Below are 13,354 nucleotides of genomic sequence, written 5' to 3' on the forward strand. Positions count from 1 at the left end.
TTGTGTTTTAAAGACACAGTTTTTCTGAAAATACATGAAATTAAAATGATAAAACATTATTTAGGAAGACATAAATCCAATTAAGTCAGATTGGACCCACTTTTATTTGCAAACTCTTCCAATCTAAAAGGGACAGAGAGGATTTGGATCAAGAGAGGCTCATGGAAGAAACAGAAAGGACATAAAAAGCTACATCTCCTCTTTTTAACAAGGACAGAGAAGCAAGCAACGGACAAAACGGTGAACATCTGCCTACTTAACTTCAGCCAGACGAAATCAGATGCAGAAAATATGTACGCATTAAAATAATAAATGACACAAAAATACAAATTAGATGCAAGAGAATTCAACCAAGCAAGTCTTTAATCAATTTAGGTCACTACAGAAAGTATCCTTTTTTCCAATATTTCTCACAATGTTACATATTACCTACCCTTGGGTTATTCAGTCTTACTGTCTAATTATAAAAGTTTACAACGTTTGCTTGGAGGGCAAAGCAAAAAGAGAAAAGTATTCTCTGATCCCTCAGGGCACAAGAATATATCATTTGCCCATGGATGGTCTGTTCACAGAAACTTCTCGTTTCAACTGTTGTCATACAGAAGCATCTTGAAGGAAGTGGTCAGCCGTGGCTCATCAAATGCCAAACAAATCTTGTTAGTGATGAAATTGTTTGCTCATTCAAATACAACTGCAGGATACCCATCAGCTCTTTTTCTTTTATTTATTCCTTTTGAAACAACCATGGGAAATCATAGCTACAGGGAGGTAACAAAATAGTGTATAAATTGTAATACCTATTCTCTGTGAAATTAAAAGTGTGTATATACAACATATCATAAATACCTAGGGGGGAAAAAAAGATTAGAAAAATACAGACCAAACTGTTAACAATGGTTATTTTTGGAGCTGGAACTGAAGTGATAATTATTCCTTCTTAAGCTTTTCCTCAATTCCACAGTTACCACTAAGGATCTCCAGAATCCAGCCCTGTGTTGCCATTGCAGCTGAGAAAAAATTGCTTTATTTTTCATATATTAAGGAAGATAAGCTACTTGATGGTTGTCCAGGACAACTGCCCTCATCCTAGGCCCCAAAAACTACTCAGCGATGGAACATGGGATCTGTATGGCTCAAGAGATTCTCCAACCTGCACCTCCAAACACTGACGTCATCCTCATATGGAACGACCTTGAGAGAGAAGCTTCTTGAAATTTTTTTCAAGAAAAATGAGATACTGTTTCTCATGTGAAAAAAAAAATAAGAAACTCTTATATTAGTCTTTGTAAATCAAGAGAATCACTCAGATCCTAGACAGTAACTCACACCTAGGACTCCACCAGAGATGTTCAATATAAGTTTCATTAAATTTAAAGCCATTCTTTGAAACCTGCTATTGCAAGTCTCAGAATGAGCATACACACAAGCATGACTTCTGTAGAAAGTTAAAGCTGTCTATACAATTTTTGGCATATTTGTGGTTTATTTTTCTGAGGTCTGAATATGCTGAGAGAACACAGGATCGGTTCCACCCAAAGTCAGGTTACTGGACTCCATATTACCTGAAAGACCTCAGAAGGCCCATGACCCTGGTTAGCTTTGGCCTTTCTCCCTCCCCCCCATCTGGACATCCAACCAATAACCAAGACCCATTCTTCACTGCTCCTCCTGAACACCTCCATAATCCACCCTCCCCTACATATTCACTCCTACCCCTTGGTCCAGACCAACAGCCATCTCTCATTCGCATCACCTTGCCCACCTTGGCCTTGAGTGGTGCCCCTAACTCTAGACTTTAACCTTCCCAATCCAGTCTTCCTATGACCTCAAGCCTGAGCATACCACAGGATCTGCCTTATATTCCATACCATACATCCCCCCACCACCACGCCAATCTTCATTTCCCTGGCAGACCAGGGCTCTGCCATGCTCAGCTGTTTGACTTCTTATTGCTGAATTTTCCATGATCTCTCTCTGTGTTTCTCATGGTTAAAATTTACATCCCATAGTCCCCTTTACCTGACTAACCCCTACTAATCCTTTGGGCCTCAGGTTTGATGTCATCTGCTCAAGAGAAACCTCCCTAATGTTCTTGGCAAGGTTGGATACTCCTTTTCTGCATCCTATAGTGGCCCTGGGATGAAACTGTCCCTTTACTCTCTCTATAACTTCTTCGTGCCCCTAGACTGTCTTGTTACTCTTATTCTCTCAACACTTTACACTAAGGCAGGCATTTGATGAATACTGATTTGGGAAGAAACAACAATGTTAATCAAGTACTCTTGGTTTCTCAGATTACTAAATATAGACTATCTAGACTTCAAACCCTTGACAGGGACATTTGGGATTTTTCTTTTATCTCTCTTCTCTATTCACTATTCTCTCTTCTCTCCTCCTCCTCTTTATTCATTCTCATTCTCTCTCTCTCTCTCTCTCTCTCTCTCTCTCTCTCTCTCTCTCTCTCTCTCTCTCTCTCTCTCTCTCCTTCCCTCTTTTTTGTTTTGTTTTGCAGTTCTGGGGTTAGAACCCAGGCACCATGCATGATAGGCAAACACTCTACCACTGAGCAACACTCCCCAATCCTAGATCTTTGGGATTTTATTAGTTCAATAATAAAACTATTTGGAATTCTCCCTCCTTTCCTTTCTCTCTTACCTAAATAAAAAACTTAAGGGGGGAATAATTATTGAAGGTTTTTTATCAAAACGTCCTCTCGGAATACTGTTGTTACACTTTCCTGAGATTATATTTTAGTCCTTCCAGTCATGAAGAAGTCTGAAACTGCAAAAATGCTGTGGCCATACTGTGAGACATAAAATAGAAGAAACACTTCAAAGACTTTTGGTTTCCTTCTTTATCCAACTGCTAATTAGGGAGAAAATATTAAGATGTACAGGGTACTGGTCATTAAAAAAAAAAAAAAAAAAAAAAAAACCTCAATTTTTTGACCCAATACCCGGTTTATTCTTTTGAGACCAGAACAGATGGCCTCTCCACCTTTCAGGTAATAAAATAACCCAATGGGCACCTCCCTTGTCATTTGCTTGCACTATTTTTCTACCCATGAACTTTGAAAAGAAAGACAAGATAGTACTTCTTCCCAACAGACAATTCTTCTGTTTCTACTCCTCTCCATTCCTCCATCTTCTCACCACAAAAGGTTACACCTTTCAGCAACAACTGTCTTGTATCTCAGGTCTGGAGACTGCAGTCTTAGGTGTGGTGAGAATTCATACTCTGTGTTACAAACTATTAGTGGTTATTGTTGTATTGCTGCTCCTGTTGCTTTTTAAGAAGGGAGAGTAGGATCTTTGCTTTCCTGTGGAAGATTTGAGAGTTTGCACCAATATTTGTGTTTCTAAGAAAACTAGAACAAGCGAAGAGATGATTTCTTTCTTTGTACTTTTGCTGCCATTTCGTAGGGGACATTTCTCCCCTCCTCTTTGCTCCTCCATCCCTCCCACCTCCCTTCTTTTCTTTGTTTCTTTCTCTCTTTATCCTCTATGCTCATAATAGAAATTTAGGTTAATTAATAGAGATTTACATAGACCTATTGCTTCAAAAATCATACTCCCAGTGAATTTATGTAACATCAGCTTACAAAACAAATGGTGATTTTGTTGTTGTTGTTCTCTGCATGTAGAAATCAAGCATCAGGATTAGATTTCCAGCCATTTTGATGGCTGAAGTTTATAATTATCAGAGCAACGTATTTAGATGTCTATTCTTAGTCCATCCACATCTTACCAGTCTAATAGCTACTTCAAAAAGGAGGTGTGTGTCTTATAGGGATGCCAAATGTTCAAATATGGAAACTTTATGGTTATTATAACTTTAAAATTGCTTTGTTTTCAAATTATTTCCTATTCCTTGAAGTTTATATTCAGTCATTTGAAGTCTGTGTAATTAAGGAAGTTATTAACTGAGCTTAAGCTCATTTAAAGTAACCACACACTTTTCATCTCCTCATTCATCTTGGACTTCAATTTCTTCCCAACCATACTCAATTCCACCCAGTTGTAAGGTAATTTTCTTTGATGGAAGGGATGGAAGCAAAAATAGATTTGTGTAGCTCTATGGCCCCTTTCCCTGCTAATTAATTTCCTCATTTGCATTCTTCTCCTTGCTTATCATTTTTCTATTCAGAACTTCAGCCTCCTCTAGAACAGTCTCATGTTTCTGTGCCATATTTATATCTGCTTTGTATTTTCATTTTTCTTCCACCTTCTTTTATTCATATGTCTTTTCTTGTCACCTAAATCTCACAGACCCAAAGAAGGACAGACCCTTTCTTCAACTGTAAGCCTGTCTCGTCAGGAGTCTCTGTGCTCAAAACAAAGCCTGTCTTACCAAAAGGCCATACAACTTTAAGCTCAAGCTAAATAATAAATCTTGTTTCCAAAAGCTGTTTTTGTTTTCATTTTTGGAAGCTAGTAGGAGCATTGATTTTTCACATCCACAGAAATCATGATGTCTGGATGCTTGGATTCTTCTCCCCTGAGTTATGGATGTGACTCCAAATAAGATGTCTTGCTTGAATTTCCACAAGAAGGAGATATTTGGAAGCACAGAGACAGGGAGCACTAGGCATTCAGAGTGCATTATATTGTTCCATATTGCTTTCATCTCCATAACATTTTAAATTTTAAGTTGAAGACTTAAATATATATATGGGCTGGGGATGTAACTCAGTGGTTGGTCCAGCACCTGTCTAGCATGCACAAGTTCTTGGGTTCAATCCTCACAGCACACAAAAATAAAATAATGAGATGGAAAACCAGTTTGGGTTGACTATGCCACAAGACAATGCACAATGCCTTTAACTTTTTTCTAAAACTTTTCTTTAATTTTTCCTCACTTTTTTTACCCACAAAAGAGATGCAGGTACTTTAAGAGTGTATTTCTGGAAAACTACATTTGAGCTGCAGCCAAGACGAAGGCATTGCTAAGGGACTCCGTTACCCTGGGATACTAATTAACTCCAAATATTGCATATAAATTAAGCCAGCAGCTACTGAAAGAAACAGCTTACAGAAGAGAAAAAAAATTAAAGATGTTTAAAAGACTAATATTGTCTTTGACTATAGAAAAAGACATCAGGGGTAAGGAAGAATCACTTTTCTCTTCACCCCAGCCTTCTATTCTTTTTCTAGTAGCTTCCATCTTTTCTCTTGACTTTGGTTTTCCTTTCTCCACTACGGCAGGTGTTACACATTGGATAGCATGACTAAGAAAAGGTCTCTTCCCACAGGGCCCTTCTTTCTCTTGTCTCTCTTTCTTATGGTAAAAATGATTAATGTGAGCTCTGCCTCTTAAAATTTTAAGTGCACAATACAGTATATTGTAAACTATAGGCACTATATTGCAGGTCTCTAGAAGCTATTTATTTTGCACAATTTAAACTTTATACCACCTAACTAACACCTCCCCATTTTTCCCTCCCCAAGTTCCTGGCTACTACTGTTCTACCTCTGCTTCTATGAGTTTGAATATTTTAGATATTTCATATAATTAGAATCATGCAATATTTATCCTGTGACTAGCTTATTTCACCTAGCATGCTGTTCTCTAAGTTCATCCACATTATTAATAGTTTTCCTTCCTTTAAGACTAAATCATAGTCAATTTATATCTATACCACCTTTCCTTTATCCAGATGTTTAAACCAGTTGGTACAGAAATCTACTATGATATAGGTCAGTTCTTATTTTAGTAGATGGGTGTCCCAAAAAGGGCTGCAGAGACACTTCTGCTTCTGCCTACACTCGCATGAATGTCATACTCATGGAAAAACAAAACTAAGTGTCTATTATTGTGACTTCATTATATTAGAGTTTGAACATTCAACAAGTTAACGCTACAGATTGAGTAGTCCCAGACATTAGTGACCATCAGTGTCACCCATGTGTTGTTGCTAAATTAAGTAAAACTATTGCATATTTGCTATAAATAAGAATATAGACAGCAATGCCCCCCATGCCTACTTACTCAACCTGAGGAACACTTACAATAAGAGGTTGCTTTCAGAAAAAGAGAACCTCCCTTCTGCAATATCAGGATAGCTCTGCTCATGAAATTACAAATCACTTTTAAGTGTCATGGTTCTGAATGATATTTTTTAAAATCCAACCTTTAGCACCCTGTCAATGGCTAACTTCTATTTGTTTCTACAAAACTTTTCATTTCTATCAGTTTCACACATTGGCTTACCTCTCTGGACAAAAAGTTGAAATTACTGAAGGAAGCCTTCTTGTGAACCATTTATCATTCAAGAATGGATTCTAGGAAATTTTTTGCTATTAATTCCTTAGTGATGATACTTAAATTTATATGGAAGGAAAGAACTCGCCGTAAAAGAGAAATTAGTAAGGCATCATTCATCAATCATTCAACAAAGACAGAAGCACAAATGCTCCTTCACCAAGCAGCTATTTCCTTACACTCTTGGTTTTAAAGAAGGATTCTGCAATGTTACTGTTCCCTCTGAAGTATGTAAAAAGAGCACATGTCACATGGTTTTAAGTCCAAGAAAATTCTCATGCTGATTCTTCCTGGATATAACTTTGGATACCTGGTTCACGTCTTTGCTTCAGTTCCATCTTTGGTCAAATGAAAACAGTAGCTTTGTGGAATGCCTGTAACTAGCTTGACATAGTAGAACAGGCTCATTGAATACAACCAAGTTCTCCATAGTAATATTACTGTTACTAACCTTTAACCTTCCATGAAATGAGTCGATCTCTACCCCAAAATTCAACTAACTACAAGTCCCAAGTGCCCAAATTCAAATAGGGTAATTTTAATATCCTATTTTGGTATAGGGTAGGGAATCATATTCCAAAGGAAATGAAAAATGATCTGAACAGTTATTTTATCATTCCCATGATGAGATGTCCTGAGAGAATCTGGTTTCCCATGAGTTCCATTGTGTACCAGGGATCTGGGTGCTGGGCCTGCTTCTACCACAGAATGTATGTTTTTCTAATAAGGCCAAAAAGTACCAATGGTGGTCCACTCTCTCCATGGCCAATACCACAGATGTGGAAAAGAAATACTCTGAATTATACATAGTAGCAGTCATGCAAGCACAGAGCCAAATGGCAGAGATTTCTTCCTCATTTCTTTTTGGCAAAGTCAAATAGTACACAAAAAGAATATCTCATAATGATAAACATGTAAGATGTTCTTGGACTTAATGACACTATTTAAGAGAGCAAACATACATTAAAAGTCAATTTAATGTATTACTTCTGGTGCATTTTTTTTCCTTGCCAAGAATAAGAATAAAACAGAAGATGAAAACAATAAAACTAGGAAACTGGAGTACACAAAGCTAGATACGTACAAATCTACATGTACTCCTAATGGGCTGAGATCTTATTCATTCTCAACTGACGCTGGTTTTGATACAAATGCAGGATGTACCATAGCCCCCAAGCCTACAATCTCAGGTAGGTAGAGTGTGATTATGAGAAGTTATTCTTTGTTAAGATTTCAATTTCAAAGTCGAGCATGCCTTGGTGGCTACAATCATCACACTTAATGCAAGTAATCCAAGTCAAGGAAAAGAGAGTGGAAAAATACAAAATATTTACCCTACCTAATCCAGCTATTTCTACTGAACAACATTATGCTGTGTATTCATAAATTGTAGCCCATTGTTACAGGAAGTTCACTACAGAATAACCAAACACTGTGTGTTACATTTAGTTTACAGCATGCCTTTTCTGCTCAGTGCAAGAAAAATCTACTACCCAGCAGGTACTAGAACTGACAGCCTGATAGCAGCAATGCAATAAGAAGTTGTTGTTTTTCCTTCTTCTTCTTCTTCTTTTTTCCCCCAAAATAAAAATAAAATTACAACATCATTGAATGTCCCAATTAAATCCAAGTCCAATTCAAAATTCATCTTCAGAGCTGTCAGCTAAGAGCATTACTCGATCTTGCATGCTGTTGAATTCTCTCTGCTAGAGAAAGAAAACAGAAACACATTAAACTCTTTCTGCCACAGAACAAAGCTGAGAAACAGGCCCACTTTAAAAGACACACCAACCAATGAAGCGAGGCAGCAGCTGCAGCAGCTAATCCAAACCACTGGGCACGTTAACACCGTTCGTCAACACTGTTCGTGCACCATTAAACCCTATGTGCTTTATTAAGCAAATTAGATAAGCAAAGAATGTTCTGAAACTGATTAGGTTTTGCTCTCGTTGGTTCCATACCTTTCTTTTATGCCTTTTGAAGCCATTTCTCCTTTGGCGATTCATAACCTTAATGCTGTAGAGTGCCCCCAAGATGAACAAGGCTCCAGCTATCCCCACCCCTACAGGAACCAGCATTCCAGACATGTAGCCAGCCTGTGTAGAAAAGGAAACACACATCAGGATGCTGAACAGACCACGGCCCTGGGTTCCTCATATCTGCTGATGGCAGCAGGATTTTAGAGGCTTTGAGTTCTCTGCTCTGTTATCAAATAAAACAGAATCTAGGGGGAAAAAAAAGTGCTTTCTAAAGAGAAGGCAACAGAGAGAGGTATGACTATTTGGGGATATTTCAAATAGTTAGAAGTGAAGTATTGAAATCAGTCAGCCAGATCTAGTGGCCCCTCCAGCCACGTGCTTATGCACATTTGTCAATATCAATGACAGAAATATAATTTGTATTAAAGATGGATAAAGGGAGCTTCTGAGAATGCCAGGACTATTAAAATGCTATAAATTGGAAACAGCCTGAGTGGAGCTTCAAGGGGGTTGGAGTGTCCTCTGGAATACTGTGTTCCTTGGAGGGTAAAAGAAGGGCCTTGGCAGCAATGATATTCTTTCTCTCTCTCTCCCTCCCTCCCTCCCTCCCTCCCTCCCTCCGCATTACAGCAAGAAAGGAAAGCTCAAAGTGCTTGTAAATGAGCAGAATGTGAGAGTGGCTGGAAACAACAGGGAAGAAAAGAACCTGGAGGGGTGTGAGATGTTACAGAAAAGGCAAAAAGGGACAAGGAGAAAGCATGTACGTAAGATGGATGGATTCACATCTGTGAATGGGATAATCTGCCCAGTGGACAAGACTGATGCCCAGGGTGGGGAGAGAATTCTGAGTGTTCCCAGCCCCAGAGAAAGGCAGTGGCAGAAGGGGCACAAAGATCCCTGCCAACAGCATTGACACCTCCAAAAGATCCTGGAGGTATCAAACCTATGCATGTCCCAAGACCATCAAGAGTTACTCTAGACACTTTGGTTCTAAAAGAACAGAGAGATCCCCATATATCCCTGGGCTTGAGTAAATAGCTCAGGATCCACCCATGCTCAGGGCAAGCCCATCATAATACAGAGGACCCTTGCATGATGGCCAATAAAACACCCATGGGCTACGGGTATGTACTAACCTACAGAGCCTTCATGGGAAAACCCAGATGTGAGTTTGTTTCCCTAGAAGCCTATCTAAACAAAATATATAAGTAAATTTTTTGCAGGGCACAGTGGAACATGCCTATAATCCCAACAGCTTGGGAGGCTAAGGCAAGAGATCTAGAGCTCAAAGCCAGCATCAGCAACTTAGCAAGGCACTAAATAACTCAGTGAGACCCTGTCTCTAAATAAAATACAATATAGGGCTGGGGAAGTGGCTCAGTGATTGAGTGCCTCTTAGTTCAATCTATGGTAACCCCCCCAAAAAATTTTTTTAAACTAAAATAAGTACTTTAGGTAAGTCTTACGTGGAGGAGGGGGATCTATTCAATTATCTGACTATTTCTTTAATTTTTAATATAGCACAAACTATTTTTAATTATCTTTCAGTATAAGCAAAAAACAGAGAGATGCACAGAATAAAATTTTCCTAAAGGACTGGTCTGTGCCATTGGGACCCTTTCCTAACATTTCTAGCTACGAATCCAAGGTAGAAAAGCGCCTCTTCTTGTGCTCAGCCAATTCCCTCACTGGGTCTGCCTTTCAAAGTCTTAAGTTAGGACAAAATATGGAAATTTTTCCATTAATTTGAGAACAATAGCATTTTTTCACCAGCATACTAAGTATCTTTCCTCAAGAAACAAAGCCCAGTCAGTTTTCAACAAATTAATATGCTCTGTAGAAGCCCAAACTTTTTCCAAAATTCTTCCAGATCCGCTTAAGGCTTATTTAAAACACTCTGTAATTTTCCATGTAGGAAAACACTGGACAAAAGAAAACTTGGGGTGCTCTCACCAGAAATGTGTGAAACCCAGTCGACTAGACTTTTCAGAGCTATGCATTCAGAGAACAATATTCGGCTTTTTGGAAGGTCAACTTGAGCAACCCCTGCATGGGTCTCCACCAGCTATGGAACTTAACCCCACTCCACCAACATGAGCACTCCAAAACACACCACTCCTTATTCTTATTGACACATTTGGACTTCTTGTTTCTAGAGTTTTAAATCATGCAGATTCTACAAGAATTCACTGAATCTCTCTTTTTTGTACTCCCTGCTTTATTTTTCTTTTTTTCTTTTCTGGTAACATCTGCCTTGCTTTCAAATGACAAGAAAATTACAAGATGGAAGCAAAGCAATCCATTGTCTTCAAATATAATTCAAGTGTTTTTTGAAAACTAATAAGAGGAAGCAAGCTCTTCTTTTAGAATTGCCTCTGATTTTATTTCTTTAAAATGAAGATTAATAAGATGGCATATACACATGTTTTAAGTTATAAATTGTGACTAGTACCTTCTGTTTGTTCAAAATTATTAGATGTGTATGCAACTCCAGAAATGACACCCTGGGAGGGATGCAATTCCTTGGAGGGATTATTTCAACCAAGAAGGCATCACCTGAATCTAATCACAAGAAAAACAGCCAATAAACCTAAAATGAAGAATATTCTATTTTTTTATAAAAAAGGACTGTTCTTTTAAAATACCAGAATCATGAAAGATAAAATATGTCTATAAAATGTTTCAGATGAAAGAAAACTAAAGAAACATGACAATGAAATATGTTACATAATCCAAGACTAAATCTTGTACTAGAGGAGAAAAAAAAATGCTTTCATACAGGCATTTAGAATCTATTGAAAAAACTGAAATGTAGATGCCAGATGACATATAAGTACTATATCACTGACACAGGGAATGAAGCTAATAACTGAGCTAAGATTGACTAGCAAAATATTTCTATTCTTAGGAACTAAGGTATTTAATAGTAAATAGATCATGATATAAGTAATTTGTCCTTAAATGGTTCACAAAAAGGGTGTGGGTGCCACAGGTGATAAATCAAATTCGGAAAATATCAACAACAGGTGTACCTAAATAAACGGTGGTAGGGATGTTCTTTGTACTATTCTTCCTCTTGTAGCTTGCCCACAAATTTTAAATTATTTCCAAATCAAGTTTAAATTATTTTAAGTAAATTATAGTCAAAATATGACGAGAAATACTTGTTTTTATTTATTTGGCTTTGGGATTTGGGGTTTCTTATTTGAAGTTTATGAGAAAAGCATCCTCCCTTCTTAGGCAAATAGATTTGTTGAGGAATTTCCATTGTCAAGAAAGCTCTAAGAAAACCAGATAATACATGGTACTGTGTCTAGCCTGCTAGATTGGGACAGTGCCCTTAGGATTTGGATGCAACTGTGGTTCTCCAACTTGAGCATGCAGTAGCGTCACCTGTCAGACTTGCTAAAACACAGATTGTTGGGCCCTATTCCCAGGATTTCTGATATAGAGGGTCTAGGGTGGGTCTGAGAATTTACATATCTAAGAAGCTCCCACACGATGCTGATGCCACTGGTCCAGACCACACATAAGAATCACTGCTCTGAAGTCTCATCTGGGCCGTTCATCTTCTGAATGCCTTTCTAAAGCTAGAAGAAACAGAACGGTCTTGGTGACATCCACAACAGGACTGATATTTATTACACAATTAAAATAGATATTGCGTCTTCGGTTTTGAAAATGCCATTTTTATGTTGAAAAGATACATCAATAGGAAGCCAAGGTAGATTTGTCTAACGAGCATCATTAACTTGGATATTTAACCCAAAAGGTTAAGGTTATTGAGTGTTATTGTCCCTCGATGTCCATTTTTCTTCTTCTATCCCTATAAGGTTTCCAATTTGGGACTTGGTACAAAATAAAGATACTGTTCTTTGGCTTCCATGAAGCTTGGTATGGCCAGGTGATAAACTTCACCAAGAAGATATGTTCATGGCATGGGCAAATTCCAAGACATGTTCTTTTAAAAGGGAGCTGAATTCCATCTAGAGACAAGATGTTGCTGAAGGAAACAAAGACATTGAAAGGGTTGGTCTCAATTCCCGTGCAAATTTTTTAGCCTGATACACAAATAAATGTCAACCACTTCTTTCTATTATCAATGGACATCTTTGGTGGTATTGTGGGAACTGGATTAGGGTTTCCCTCTTGACACCAGAAGCACTGGGGCTAGTGTTTTATTTTGGTTTAGATAGCCTTGTGTAGAAGTAACTCTTCTAAAGAGAACAATGCTTATTTGTACATTCTAGAATGTTCCAGATCCACTAAAAAAAAAAAAAAAAAGACTGATGTTCTAGTTAATTTAGACTCATTGAATTCTGACCCTCAATGCTCATACCCTAATTTGTAACCACAGGGCTCTATTTTCCTGAAATGCTGAAAAATACAGCATTTACTTCATTGTCAGTGTTTCCTAATGAGACTGGTTACATCAACTGTGGCTCATTCTCACTGTGCAATAAAGCACATCTGTCACTAATGATGTAATCAGAAATACTTGATTGCATGAGATATATACAATGAACTCATTGCAAGTTAAAACTATATAGATTAGAAAACTGTATGTACAGCATGTTGTAAAAAGAACACACACACACAAATGCATTTAAAAATGTCTGGAGGAATATAGCAAAATGTTAATAAATAATGATCATCTTAAAGTAGTATTCTCTTTTATTTTTCCTTCTCTTAAAATTTCTAAAATAGCATGTTATTTTTTTTAATATTTTTTGGATATTGATGGAACTTTATTCTATTCATTTATTTATATGTGGTGCTGAGAATCGAACCCAGTGCCTCACACATGCTAGGCAAGCACTCTACCATTGAGCCACAACCTCAGTCCCATAAGCATGTTATTTTAATGTAAAAACTTTGTAATATAAATTTTTAAAGGAGGGAAGACCCTTTATCCACCGTCCTTTAAGAATGACAGAGAGCCTTAATTTGTCCTTTTAAGAAGGAAGGAGTAAGTTGGGCCCAGTGGTACTCACCTGTAATCGCAGCAGAGGATGAGGTAGGAGATCAAGAGTTCAAAGCCAGCCTCAGCAAAATCGAGGCATTAAGTAACTCAGTGAGACCTTATATCTAATAAAATACAAAACAAGGCTGGG

General features: G+C 37.7%; 1 protein-coding gene across 2 annotated transcripts in view; it reads right to left on the reverse strand.

The window, feature by feature from the left end:
- Positions 1-345: 345 nt before the first annotated feature.
- The window catches only part of Armh4 (armadillo like helical domain containing 4), a 109,437-nt gene continuing 96,428 nt past the window's right edge, over positions 346-13,354 (reverse strand). The window contains exons 6-7 of one of the 2 annotated variants that reach the window (XM_005322741.5): positions 8,223-8,357; positions 346-7,967 (exon numbers count right to left, since the gene is read on the reverse strand). In XM_005322741.5, coding sequence (XP_005322798.2) covers positions 7,899-7,967; positions 8,223-8,357 — 204 coding nt within the window. In that variant the 3' untranslated portion in view covers positions 346-7,898. Of the gene's footprint in view, positions 7,968-8,222; positions 8,358-11,908; positions 12,244-13,354 lie in introns of those variants that run through there. The other variant, XM_078049960.1, reaches the window with a different exon arrangement.

This window comes from Ictidomys tridecemlineatus, chromosome 5 (assembly GCF_052094955.1).
Source record: "Ictidomys tridecemlineatus isolate mIctTri1 chromosome 5, mIctTri1.hap1, whole genome shotgun sequence".
In the NCBI taxonomy this organism is placed as follows: Eukaryota; Metazoa; Chordata; class Mammalia; order Rodentia; family Sciuridae; genus Ictidomys; species Ictidomys tridecemlineatus.